Genomic DNA, 13758 nt, shown 5'->3' on the forward strand with positions numbered 1-13758 from the left:
AAGCTCACCCGTTCGTACGTAGCCAACCAGTCATTGACGTCCTGTTCGTCCGTACCGCTGAAAACCGCTGGATGGCGTTGCGGGACAGCGCCAGAGCAGGCAACGGGGGGTGGCGGCGGCGTCGGCTGGGGAGAGGCAGGCATGACGGGAGGCACAGTCCGAGACCGGAGTTCCAGGGTGTAGATGTTCTTGAGTACCCCGCAGCTTCCACCAATTGTAATGGGTGCACTGAACAGTTCCGATGGTAACGTCTCTGCGTAACCGAGGAGACAGGTGACGCAGAGCAGGAACAGCTGGTAGCTCGAACGGCTCACACTCGTGCCAAGCACTGGCGATCCGGCTGGCCCACTGGTTGCACAGCAGGCATGGAAGAGACGATCTGGCTGGCCTTGTTCCTGTGCTCTTCTTCTTCATTACACTAGAATTATATGTTAGCTGTCAAAATTGTCTTTTGCATAGGTGTCTTTAATTGCGTTCGTCACCTGCCCATCTTATATTCATTTCAGACACCTCTTTGGCATATGCGAAAGGCGCACATGCCAGCACATAAATAGAAACAAAGGAGGCCGCTCAATGGGTCCGGCGGCTTGCGCAGAGATTGCGATCTTCAAGAATAAATGGAGCTCTGCGAGTCTTTTTTATTATTGCTTGCTTGACTTTAGGTACTGACTTACATTTACTGCTTTTCATTTTCTGCTCCTCTGATGGTCCAAGATAGCCTGTTCATGTTCTTCAAATACATTACAACTGAAAGCTGACCTTCTTGTGTTTTTTTCCAACGAATATCCTGAGTATTCATGTAACCATTACAGAGTACCAATTATTACTGCATGAAAAACATTTGGTGGTGTTACACAGAAAATTAATAAGCTCACAAGAACGTTGCAGCTCCTGATTCGCATACAATAGCCAAGAAGGTGGTTTTATTCATTATTATGGCAAACATGTTTTCTAAGGGACTCTTGTTTGTATGAGTGCCACTTTAATTAGGCTACCTAACACACCTAATACTGGGGAATGTTGCACAACACAGAAGGAAAAGAGACATACGCGAGCACCTGTAGCAGGCGTAGGTGTTGCGATTCCTTTGCTTCCGTGTATTTATGTTGCATTACTTTATGACGTTTTCATTATTCATCAAACCTGCTGTACAGCAAAGCAACCATACAAATTCATTACGGTGTCATTACCGCCACGATATCTCACAGGTGAGCTCCCTCATGCGTCAGTTACGGTTCCAACCCTGAACTTGCATGTTACATTTACAAAACTGTTTACCCATGCTACGGCATCGACATTGTCGGTAGGTAATTACGCTTTAAAAGTTTTCCGTCCTTGACCACTCCAAAACCGTTCACAGACGTGGTATCCGACGTTTTTTTTTTTTTTTGAAATACGTTGGCTGCTCAGCTGGAAAGTAGCGGCTTCCCTATAATAGAGAGAAATCATGCAAACTATTGGCTCTTCATAATGGCCGAGCAAACGATATGTCGCGACGTCTGGAATGGGCTGAAAACTACACTGTCAAGCTTTAAGTATTTGCGCGCGTTGAAGGACACCGAATATTGTACGGCCTCCGAGATGAATCAAACTTGTCCCAGCTGTATAAACACACGTGGTCTAATACTGTAAAATAATGAACGAAATGTCCAATTTCTGGCGACGCATAAAAGTCGGCGTGCAGCTCAAAGAAGCAGCAGAGATGCTAGCGTTAGGAATATTCCTGATGCTTGCCTCAGTCCGCGCAATCTCCTTCGAAGATGCGGTTGGGTCATACTGCTGTGAGTAATAACATTTCTAGGAAATATTTATGTGTGGTTTATCATGTTTCGGAAAGTAACAAGCGCTAAACGGGCAAGTACTTAGGCAAAGGAGAACACGACACGACCGCTCACGCACAACTGAAGTTTACTTCGAGGAATATCACATTTATAAACATTGGCGGACAGGGCAACAACTAAGCGACTCTACATGAGCAGCGGGAGCCATCCTGGTGGCGTGTCTAACTACGTGGGATAAACCAGTGCGTCATAACAAAAAAACAATAACAAACAAACAATAACAAACAAACAAAAACAATAGAAGACTTTCCTTATCAAACTTAACAACGCTCTACCGTGATACACTTTCTTTATAAATATCTCAACTCTTTATTACTAAGAGTGACAGACGGTTTGCTAACACATCTTGCCCCTTCCAGTTCAATATAAAAGGCTTCCATAAGTTCCCTCGTGTTTTCATCCTTCGGCCAGAACAGTCAATCATTTTTCTGCTATCGGTCGGCACCCACATTCTCTAACTACAGTAACTACACAGCCACACGCTGTATAGGAAACAACAGCGACAAAATATGGATGCCAAGTGCACAGCAAAGAGTTCTTTTTTTACGCTTGGTTTTCCACGCGTCATAACGTCACAGCGGAGCTAGATATAAGCATGCAAGCATGTTTCACAGAGATATTTCAACAATGACATAAAACGTGTTGTCCATATTCCATCTTTCATCGCCTCCAACTTGGTCACGGTTAAGTTTTGCACTTTCGAGCAGACTTTCAAGAATAGCTAGGTTAGAGTTGTATTGCTTCCTTTTAAGTTGCTAGGAACGCTACATTAAACATTCACAAACAGGAACTCGCAAACAAGCACAAATAAACATACATACACACACGCACGCACGCGCGTGTTAGATGGGCAAAAGCTAATTGCGCTGTTAAGGACATCATTGTGTAAAGTTTGATATTTAATGGTATTGACAATTAGGAGTCTCTTTTATGATGACTACGCTGTTTTAATGCCAGTGCAATATACAGACGAATTAAGGAGCGGGGATGATACGCTCTATAACAAGCACTAATAACGTGAGCTTGACATCCTAATGTTAAAGCACACTCACAGCCACGTTTCATAACTGCTACACATTGCTCTTTAGATGCGGATGAAGTTTCCATGCATGAATTCGTCGTCTGCGTCATAAACAATTTCCCTCCGAAGGTACGTAATAAATTCGTATTTTCCGTCATACCGTGCTTGATTATTCCCTAGCTCATGCACGACGTTATTGGCCCAGTGTCGAGACGTGTCCAGCAGCTCAAACCACTTTGTCTTGGCTTGCGTAATACGTCCCGAATGGTGACCTTTGTGTGATTTATTCCGTCCGTGCTTGCCTCGGCACATGGTACGTGTCTCCCAGAGGTCATTTCACGAACGCTTTTTACACAACGACAGGATTGCAGGGAACTGCATTCGCTCAGCTACGGAAGCGAATGCCTCTGGAAGCGAATCGGTTGACATCCGGCAGCTAATGGTTGTCACTTATTCGGTCGCTTGCAACGCCTGTGTGTGCGCATTTGCGTGTCATAGGCTACCGCCATAAGCGAAAAGATATAGGGAAACCGAGGGGCTCGATCTTCTATTAGTCGAAACCATACCAAATGACAGCATATAAAACTATAAAGGGTATCAAGGAAGTTAATATAAAATTTAAATATAATTATGGGGTTTTACGTGCCAAAACCCACGATCTGATTATGAGGTTCGCCGCAGTGGGAGATTCCAGATTAATTTCGACCACCTGGAGCTCTTTAACGCGCACCTAGCTATAAGTACATGGGTGTCCTTTTTTTTTCGTGGCGGGATTTGGTCCCGCAACCTTGTGCTTAGCAGCGCTACACCAAGGCCTCTAAGCAACCACGGCGAGTTGAAGCTAATTGCTCTGTTTAATCGAAATATAGAAATAATCAGGTAAAGAAAATGAAAGGAAGAGATCACTTCCGGCAGATGGCCAGCGAACCCAGATTCCCGGCATTACGCGAGCGTCGCTTTACCAAACAAGCTATCGCGGCGTCATCTCACCCGCCACTTTCTTGGTAATTTTTTTCTGTACTAGATGGTGCTAGGAGCGTTAGCCAGAGTCGCTCACGTCCAATGCGATAGACACTGAAAGCCCGTTCTGTCGCCGCAAGAAAATGACCAGATAGGTGGCGCCGCGGTGTCTGAATTGGTAAAGTGTAATTCCGAAAATGTGGATTTTGTCTCCACCAGCGATTAGTTATCTTGTCGACAATTTTCATTTCCATTTACATTTTTGTTTCTACATTTTAATAAGACATAACAATTAACATTCCTTAAGCTTTCTGTGGCTTCATATTCTGTCACTTGGTACGGCTATGTTATAACTAACCCTTCCTCCACGTCTTTCCCGTGCACTTGCGTTAATCACTTAATCACTTAATCACTTGCGTGCACGTGCACTAATCACCGCCTCACGTTGCTCGGGACCGCAGCACATCTGCTTTTTCTTACGCCGTTTGTCTTGCTATCTCGCCCTCTATCAAAACTATAGTATTACGCTCTGCATAACAAATATAATTTCAGGTGCGATATATGTAATATATGCGCATGTATTACTCTTAACGAAACGTCGTTGAAAAAGTATGGGCACCGAGACTGAATATACGTAACTGTTCCGGCCAGCAAAATTTACGCGTAGCTTGACCCTCCATGACGCCCAGAGAAAAGCTCGTGACCTATTTGGGGGTCATGACCCGCAGTTTGAGAAACACCGATGTGGATCGTAATCGGCGCATAGACACGTAGCTCCCCACATCAAATGCTCATTTTGCGTGCGTTCTTCAGATAGACGTTACTTGCTCTTGTGATAAAATATTGCAAGGTGGACGCACGCGCTCAAAAGAGCCAGCACTGTACTAAGATTTAGCTTCGATGTCTTCACTGTAGTGGGCTTGAAATCGCGGGCCCGCAAACATTTTCACTACGCGATTGCAACAAATCTCCGTCAGAGGGAACTGCAATATTCTACGGCAGCCTACACAAAACACACGGGCAATCGGTCACGGAGTGTCTGATACGATAAGATTGAGAAGTGTGGGGGCGCCGCTTCTGTTTCAGATAGGTCAGAAAGTCCAGGAACTCATGGATTTGTTCTCGGGAATGACATTTTTCGAAGCTGTACAGATTATGTGCAAGGCATCGATGGATTCTTCTGCGGCAATGGTAAGCGAAGTGCCATGGGAATTATTGATTGAAAGTTGTGCTCATTTCAATGTGACAGGAGGATGACTTGAACTCTCATTGAAACTACATCTCCCCACCAGTTTTACCAAGGTCATGTAGCGAAGGCCATCGAGCTTATCCTTAAAGTGGTTCTGCAACTTTATCAGCGATTTTATTTCTTTGTTTGTCATTGTGATAGTGTTCAGTTTTGTTTTTCAGGAAGTCGCTAGTGGCTACGTACCAAAGACTTTAAGTCCTTTAACACGGACGACTGTAGGTAAAGGCATTCGCGCCCAAAGAACGTTTTCGAACGTTACCAAGAGTCAGGCTTTCTCGCGAAGAAACTTGCGCAGTTCAACGCAGAATTTAGCATCGATTGACTTGAGGCCATGCTTAATAAAAAGAATCACTTTTAAAGAGTGTTGCCACTTATCCAGGCCACATTTTAAGGCCTAGATTAACGCTCCGCAACATCAAAGCAGTGCGTCCTCATTATTTTGGATGAAGGACAATCTCAACATATTATTTTGTGTGGTAATGAGTTCAACAGAGTGAGCGACCACCACCAACTGCGCGGCATCCGCACGCTGAAGAACGCACTGGGCCGCGTCCAGCGCTAAACGCTATAAGTATCCCGTGTTCGTCACCTCCGCCGTCCGGAAGTCTATGCGCAAACAGTGTCGCTGTCTGAGTTAAGTGAGTCCTTGCAAATTGGCAGTTGAAAACATAAAAAAAAAACGCGGAAGTTGATATACTATAGAGATAGCAAATTATTAGACAATTACATCAAATAAGTTTGGTGGTTTTACAGGCCTTATAAGCTTACTAACTAAACAAGCTGGCGTCACGCGCGCACAGGTGTATGTTCGTTTATTTATTTTGTTTATTTATTTTTAATACCCTAAAGGCCCCGAAAGGCACATAGGGGGGATGCAATTCACACATGACATGTCAACGCAATAAAAAAGACTGAAGACAATCAAGCACAGATTTCGGTAAAAGATACCGTTTGTAAAAAAAGGAGAAAAAGAACGAAAATAAATTAGGGTGAGGGTACAGAGTTCATATCATATTTACCATATACATGGCACGCATCAACCAACAAGGCACACGCAGCAGGTGGGCGTTCGAAAAATGCACATTTAGAATATATATATATATATATATATATATATATATATATATATATAACATAGGCCAGGCAAGGAGTGGCAGCTGAGCATTTCCTGCATTTAAAAATGTGCGCAGGGCAGATTGGAAGGCAGACGGGTCAGTGCTTGTTACAATATTGTTACGTGTAGCTGACGTACGAGTCTACAATATATTTACACGTAGACAAGCGGTGGCAATGATGGCGACGCTATATCAAGCGGTGGCCACGTCGTCTTCCTTCTCCTCAGTGCAGCCACACTGTGGCGGCTGTTCCGTAGCATCACCCCCGGCAGTAGAAGCGCCGTCCCGGTGCTTAATCTACACATCCGCGGCGAAAGGTGCGTGATATGGCTTTAGTCTCGCCACGTGAACGATGTCACTTGCAGCCGACGATGACGCTGAGAGGCTGGCGGGGATGACTTCATACGTGACATCGGTCACTTGTCGCCCCACACGGTATGGGCCAGTGTAGCGGGACAGCAGCTTTTCGGAAAGGCCCACACGTCGAATGGGAGACCAGAGAAGCACCAGAGAACCCGGAGTAAATTGTACGTCGCGATGGTGGCAATCATAGAGGCGTCTCTGATGCTCCTGCGAGGCCTCGAGACGGGTGCGGGCGAGCTGGCGCGCGTGGTCGGCGTGTGCGATCGCGTCGCGGGCGTATTCAGTGGTTGAACGTGTGGCCGAGGGCAACAATGTGTCCAAGGGCAACGCGGGTTCTCGGCCATATAGGAGATAGAATGGTGAATAGCCGGCGGTGTTGTGACGCGATGAATTATACGCGAACGTCACATATGGTAAGTGAAGATCCCAGTCGTGGTGGTCGGTCGCGACGTACTTGGATAGCATGTCGGTGATGGTCCGGTTGAGGCGCTCCGTGAGGCCGTTGGTCTGTGGGTGGTAGGACGTGCTGAACTTGTGCTTAGTCGAGCAGGAGCGGAGGATGTCCTCGACGACTGCCGACAGAAAGCTGCGGCCACGGTCAGTGAGTAATTGGCGCGGGGCACCGTGCACTAAAATGATGTCATAGAGCAGAAAGTCAGCAACGTCAGTAGCACAACTTGTCGGGAGGGCTCTGGTGATCGCGTACCGCGTAGCATAATCAGTAGCGACGGCGACCCATTTATTTCCGGAGCCCGAGAGAGGGTACGGTCCAAGAAGGTCTAGACCAACACGGAAAAAGGGTTCCGGTGGGATGTCGATCGGCTGAAGACATCCAGCTGGAGGTGTGGAGGGCTTCTTCCGGCGCTGACAGGGCTCACAAGCGGCAACGTAGCGCCGCACGGAGCGAGCGAGACCCGGCCATAAGAAGCGACGGCGTACACGGTCGTATGTGCGCGAGACGCCCAAGTGTCCAGCCACGGGAGCGTCGTGAAGTTGTTGGAGGACAGACGACCGCAAGTGGGATGGAATTACGAGCAGAAGGTCACGGCCGTGTGGATCGAGATTGCGGCGGTATAGTGTCCCTTCCTTAAGGAGAAGTACGACGGTTCGCCATTCGGAGGGGTTGCGCTGTCCATAAGAGTAAGAAGGGCGCGGTGGGGCCGTGCGTGGAGAGAGAGGTTCCGAGCATGCGGAACGAATGGAGTGCAGGCCGACGTTGGATAACTCTTGACGGACGATGGCCTGGATCAAGGAGATTGTCACCGGAGAATGATCAGGTGACGGAAATGAAGGGGCCGCCGGTTGTGCCGCTTCGACCTCACGACGAATAATGCGGGTCAAGTTGTCACATCGCGACGGCTGGTGGAAGAGGTCGTCACAGGATGACGTAGCAGCTGTGTTGGGAAGTCGCGTGATGTGCTGGGATAACCGGCGGCTTTTAGCATGCTCAAGACGGCGGCACTCCTTGAGGATCGTATCGACGCTGGTGACGTTGGTAAACACCATTAAATTGAAGGCGTCGTCAGCAATCCCTTTGAGGACGTGATTTACCTTATCGTCCTCAGACATGGTCGGGTCAGCCTTGGCACAAAGGGCCAAGACGTCGAGAATGTAGGACACGTAGGACTCGGTCGACGTCTGTACATGTGTGGCTAGGGCTTTCTTGGCATTGACTTGACGACCGAAGGGATTGCCAAAAAGGTCGCGGAGCTTCTCTTTGAAGAGATCCCAGCTCGAGATCTCCTCTTCGTGAGTCTGGAACCATGCAAGTGGAGCTCCGTCGAGGTAGAAAACAACGTTCGCGAGCATAATAGTCGAATCCCACCTGTGACTGGTGCTGACACGTTCGTATAAGCGGAGCCAGTCGTCAACATCAGGACTGCCGACTCCGTTGAAAACACCAGGATCCCGAGGTGGGGAAATGGCGACGTAGGTCGGGGCTGCAGGCGGAGACGGTTGCGTAGAGGAAGAGCCGCCAGCAGGAGCCGAAGTTGCACTGTCGCCGTTGCGACCGCTGCGAAGCTCCATGACGGGTACGGGGAACGTCCACCTCCACCAAATTAATGTTACGTGTAGCTGACGTACGAGTCTACAATATATTTACACGTAGACAAGCGGTGGCAATGATGGCGACGCTATATCAAGCGGTGGCCACGTCGTCTTCCTTCTCCTCAGTGCAGCCACACTGTGGCGGCTGTTCCGTAGCAATATCTTGGGGTAGGGCGTTCCATTCATTTACTGATAACACCAAAGGAGAATTTTGGAATTTTTTCGTCCTTGCAAATATGGGAGACACTTTGCATACATGGTCATTGGTTTGGACAGATAATGGGCGGGCAAGATGGGAGCAGATGAAAAATATCAACCGCTATGGTAAAGGGAGTGAAAAAAAGACAGACGGAAATATTTCCGTCGTGTGCCAAAATCCGGAAGATTAAAGGTCTGCTTTAACGCCGACACACTATGGTACGGATCGTAGGAGCGCAAAATAAAGCAGGCAGCCTTATTTTGAATTGATTCGATGCAATCAGAAAGGTTAGCTGTGTGAGGGTTCCAAATAATTGAGACGTAATCAAGGGTTGCTCTTATAAGGGAAATGTATGCACGAAGTCTTGCGTCACTGTTTGCAAGGTACAGACGGCGCTTTAATAAGCCAAGTTTCATTAGTGCCTTGTTAGTAATATGCTCAACATGCATGGTCCAGCATAAATCAGATGTAAGAATAACGCCCAGGTATTTGAAAGAAGAGGTTCGTTCGAGTATGCAATTGCGTAGGGTGTATACGTTTGACGGAAAGCTTAGCTTGGAAGAAAATGTCATGACCTTGGTTTTATCCGAATTAATTTCCATCTTCCATACGCGACACCACTCAGCTAATGAGGCTAAATCTTTTTGCAATATGGCAACGTCAAATATGAACAGATCGCACTCAATGACTGCGCGCACTCGTTACAAAGCTGGCTTGATGGGGACCCCTGACGTGCTTGTCACAGATGGGGAGCTTGATGCATGCCGCTGGCTTCACCACTTCAACTGTGCCACGCCTTCGAAACACACATTACGAGACCTCGAAAAATAGGCATGCGGCAAAAACACAATTGAAGCCACCAGCAAGCTTGGCTCGCCATTAATCCTCGGATCACCTCTAGCATACAGCACGCGGATGCGTATGCGTTAAGCAGCGCTAACAGCCACGACAGCCATGCGGAGTCACGGACACGAGACGTTCATTTGAGGGATCGCCAGTCGTTTGTGCGCAGGCGCGAGTAAGAGCGGGGCGAGAGAGAAAATTCGGGGGGCTTTTGCGGGCACGGACACCCCATTTGGTGATCACTGTGTCTGGAAGGGCAAGGTTCTGACTGGTGTTGTGAAGTCGCGGGTCGCTTTTTTCGTCGCGGCGATAAATGGGATTTCTTACGAGCACTGCTCCAGGAGGGCGCATGCAACCAACAAACGGAGGCCTCAGGAGAGCATTATAATAAAGCAGGCGGTGCAGGATCTCCAGGGCACCCGAGGGGTAGCGGGAGGATCAAAGCTGGAAGCAGGGCGGCCCGTGGGTTGGGGCCGCGGAGGCCAAAGCATGCCAGGGGTTGTTCGCATGAAAAACTGGCTGTCCGCGATAGTGGACATCCGATCTTATACCCCCCTGGCACGTGCAGGGCTCGGCGAGCCCCAACCCACGGACCAGCTCGGGTTCTAGCCTTGGCGTCCCTGTTGCCGCTTTGGTGTCCTGGAGGCGCCACCAATAATGCGAAATAATGACGCGTTGTTACAATTAGTAAGAAAAAACACGAGTGAATAACTATAATTACGTCCAGCTGCCAACTTGTGACGCTAAGTTCAGCAGTACCGCGCCTCGCGACTTCTGGAACACCAGTCAGAACTTTGCCTCTGAAGGTATGTCGGACAGACTTTCTCGCGCTTGCGGCGCTGGTGCCGAGTCAGTCATCGTCACCGGCGGCCTTTCAGCCACGTGCGTTCAACCGCAATTGCTAAGGCGCTCTGCCTTCTAGCTTTTCAATCTATGCGGCCCGGGCTCTACTACGGCCGCTACTGCTCTCACAGAAACATGTTATTTACAAGGTACATCGCCGTAAGGCGCGAGAAAGCTATGATCTGCCACGACTGTCTTAGCACGAGCGCAGCAGGTACGAGACAGTCGGTCCGACACAGCGGTCGCCAAATCGGGCGTCAGTGCCTGCTGCTTCACCATTTTGCCACGCCGGCAGCCCGCGTCGGAGCGTAAACTACTCGATCCCACTCCGCAATGCCGGAACGCCTAGGGACAACCGCCTACAACACGCGGTAAGAAACCTCCTCCGTTGTACCTAGGCAGAGAATTCAAGGAGCAAAAGCCCCCAGATTTTCTCTCTCGCACCCACTCTTACTCGCGCCATCGCACAAACGACCGGCGATCCCTCACATGAACGTCGCGCGTCACTGACGGCCTTGAGGACATTCTTCATGTACTCCCAGAAGAGTTTCTACGTGAAATTTTTTCCCAGAAACAGCAGAACTATAGAATAATTTAATGATGCTTTGAAGCAGCTTCCAAAGATTTAACCATTTAACCCATTAGGTTTGTGTTTATTTGGAAGCTACGTGGATTACATTAGTTAGCGTCCTCTTTTACTCTATACGTGTAATGTGTTTTCTGTGTTTGATTCTAACCTAAATATCTTATTTTTACATCATGTTCTATTACCTGTGTATTCCTTTTGTATCTACTTCTGCAATGTCTCGCAATGAGACGGCAGTACGTGTAAATAAAAATAAAATAAAATTAGAAAAGGCAAGCCTTTCTTTAATATACCAGGTATCCTATTTAGTCTGTGCAGTCCGAAATAGTCTTGAGAAATGAACCTACGCAATATGTTGCGAAGAGCAGTGCCATTCTCGACCTAGTTGCGCTGTTGCGGTGTGGACCTTAATGCGCATAACAAGCACCAGGGCGCGTGTTCACACAACGCCCGTATGCTAGAATTGTTTGTTCGTAAAAGAAAATTCCAGCCATGCTGGCTGGCGAATGGCAAAGATTACTTACGATGAAGACGCTTTGTGAATTCGACACCAGAACAATCTGCGGTCGTTCTTGCCCTCACGTATGATGCTGCTTTATGCTTCTTTCATAAAACTTCGTCAGCTCATAAGACTTTCAACGAAGCACCCTTAGACGACTGTCCACATTTAAGCTAAACACGTTCCACAGCGAAGTTGATTCAAGGGGAGTTCCACGATGATTCTCCTGCCGAGGCGTGTGGCTGCGGGATTGGCATCAAACGTCAGATAGTGAACAGGCAGCAATGGACTTCGGAAACCTGGATCTACCGTATGAGCACAGCGTCAGTGAAAACGCGCAGCCGGCGGGGGTGGTGCACCATTACTAAGGACAGCCCGCGACTCAGCTTCACCAGGTCGTCGGAAAGCCAGGCCAACATAATGACCGAGCCGGGCGCCGCTGTCGTTACAGAAGCCACAGAATATAGAGACATGTGTCGGAGGTGACGAAGAGTATAAATAAAGTCATCAGCGTGGATATAGAGAACCAGATGAAGAAGTACGGCTAAACAGAAGAAATTGGATTCTCTACAGCGATAGCTTTTTTTGGAGTCTTGGACAGACATTGAGCAGTGGCAAATTAGAACCCCAGGACTTCCGAGCAGTGTGAGAGCCCCCCTTTTACAGTTTTGCTGTCATCGATATATCATTTGTTCGTAGTGGTGTACATCTGCGATCTGTTTCTTCTTTTTTTTTTACTTTTTGACCGATCACTGTTTCTTTAAATGATGCTAAATATCTCGCAACTTAATTTTGCAAGGATAATGAGGCGTCGAATCGAGTATTTTTACAACGCAAGTCGGAAATGTCGAAATTATAGGGAATTGAATATTCATGAAAGATTTCTCCTCAGTCCGGCCGATTCTGCGCAGTTGCGCAGTTATTATACCTTTCCCATATGACTTCAGGATATTATAGCTTGCCCCATCAAATCTAAAGAGGGTGTAGCACAATATGTAAAAGCTTACTGTGGCAGTGCACGTTGAATGAGCATGCACGACAGGTTGTTCAACTGATATTTGCTCAGATGGTCGCTCGGATATACAGGTTCTGTGCATGTGACGAAATACGCTAAAGCGCAATATTATTATGTCGATACGCGTTAGATTGAGTACACTCGAATAAAATGTAATACTTATAAGAAATGACCGCGAATACATAACATTATAAAGCTACACTCAGAGACAGGCAGTGGCGTTATTACTACCTACGTAAACTTCTAGTCCAGATATTGTACGCGTAGGCATCTACAACTAAACTAGTGACTAGTTCAGTATTACTATTAGCTGATTGAAATTTAATGTAACTGAGTGAATAATCATGTATAGCAGCTAGATGACACGTGTTTTTAGAGCCAAGGCAGAAACTCGGGCGTGCTCTAATTTTATTGGATTGACTGGAGTGGTTGCCCTTAAGTACATGTTCTACCAGAAACTGAAATATGACTCGCTCACTTCTTTCTTCTATTACAGTTTGATGACTTTATCACCATGAATGTAGTAAGTACGGTATTGTTTCTACGTAGAAACGTATATACTGTTGAATTATTTGCCAGCGTTGGGATATATTCGTTATAGGTTGAATAAGACAGCATAAGTATTGAGGACAGCTGCACACAGTGCTGCAACTTGTAATTTTTGCCGCTTTGCTGCCTGAGCCTCAGACGAACGAATGAATAAAACATTATACACTTACTGTAAAGACTTGAATACCCCACATTCACAATCTCATATTATGATATTTGAAGTTGTTCAGTAACCCACGTGCAACCATAAGGAGTCATGTGATAGGGAGGGGGAGGGGTGCTGTTGGTGCGAATTACGTGGGTATTTTTTAATGCGGTCTTTACCGTATGCTGTAAGTTGTGTGGCGAAAGTTGTGTGCATGAAAATTATCTTTGGAATATTTTTTTTTCGCTATGTGCGTGGAGCGGCTATCGAGTACACATGTTGCAGACACCTAATTGTTGCATGTTGCACATGTACACATGTTGCAGACACTGAACACAGTGATTTGGAGGGATAGATTCAAAGTCAAAGCCAATGCTTATTTGACAGCACGCGAGAGTATACATGATGCAAATGTCAGAGACAAAGCCAAAAAAAAAAGAAAGACTCCAAGAAGGCATAAAAAAGAAATTAGCAGCTACAG

The 13758-nt window shown here is 47.1% G+C and overlaps 1 protein-coding gene across 7 annotated transcripts in view; it reads left to right on the forward strand.

Moving 5' to 3' along the window:
- Positions 1-1686: 1686 nt before the first annotated feature.
- The window catches only part of LOC142584315 (uncharacterized), a 31557-nt gene continuing 19485 nt past the window's right edge, over positions 1687-13758 (forward strand). For 4 of the 7 annotated variants that reach the window (XM_075694461.1, XM_075694466.1, XM_075694463.1 and 1 more), the window contains exons 1-4: positions 1687-1781; positions 2930-2991; positions 4909-5013; positions 13080-13106. In XM_075694461.1, the coding sequence (XP_075550576.1) occupies positions 1703-1781; positions 2930-2991; positions 4909-5013; positions 13080-13106 (273 nt within the window). In that variant the 5' untranslated portion in view covers positions 1687-1702. The remainder of the gene's footprint in view (positions 1782-2929; positions 2992-4908; positions 5014-13079; positions 13107-13758) is intronic. The other 3 variants (XM_075694465.1, XM_075694462.1, XM_075694464.1) reach the window with 3 other exon arrangements.

Source organism: Dermacentor variabilis, chromosome 6 (assembly GCF_050947875.1).
Source record: "Dermacentor variabilis isolate Ectoservices chromosome 6, ASM5094787v1, whole genome shotgun sequence".
Classification (NCBI taxonomy): domain Eukaryota; kingdom Metazoa; phylum Arthropoda; class Arachnida; order Ixodida; family Ixodidae; genus Dermacentor; species Dermacentor variabilis.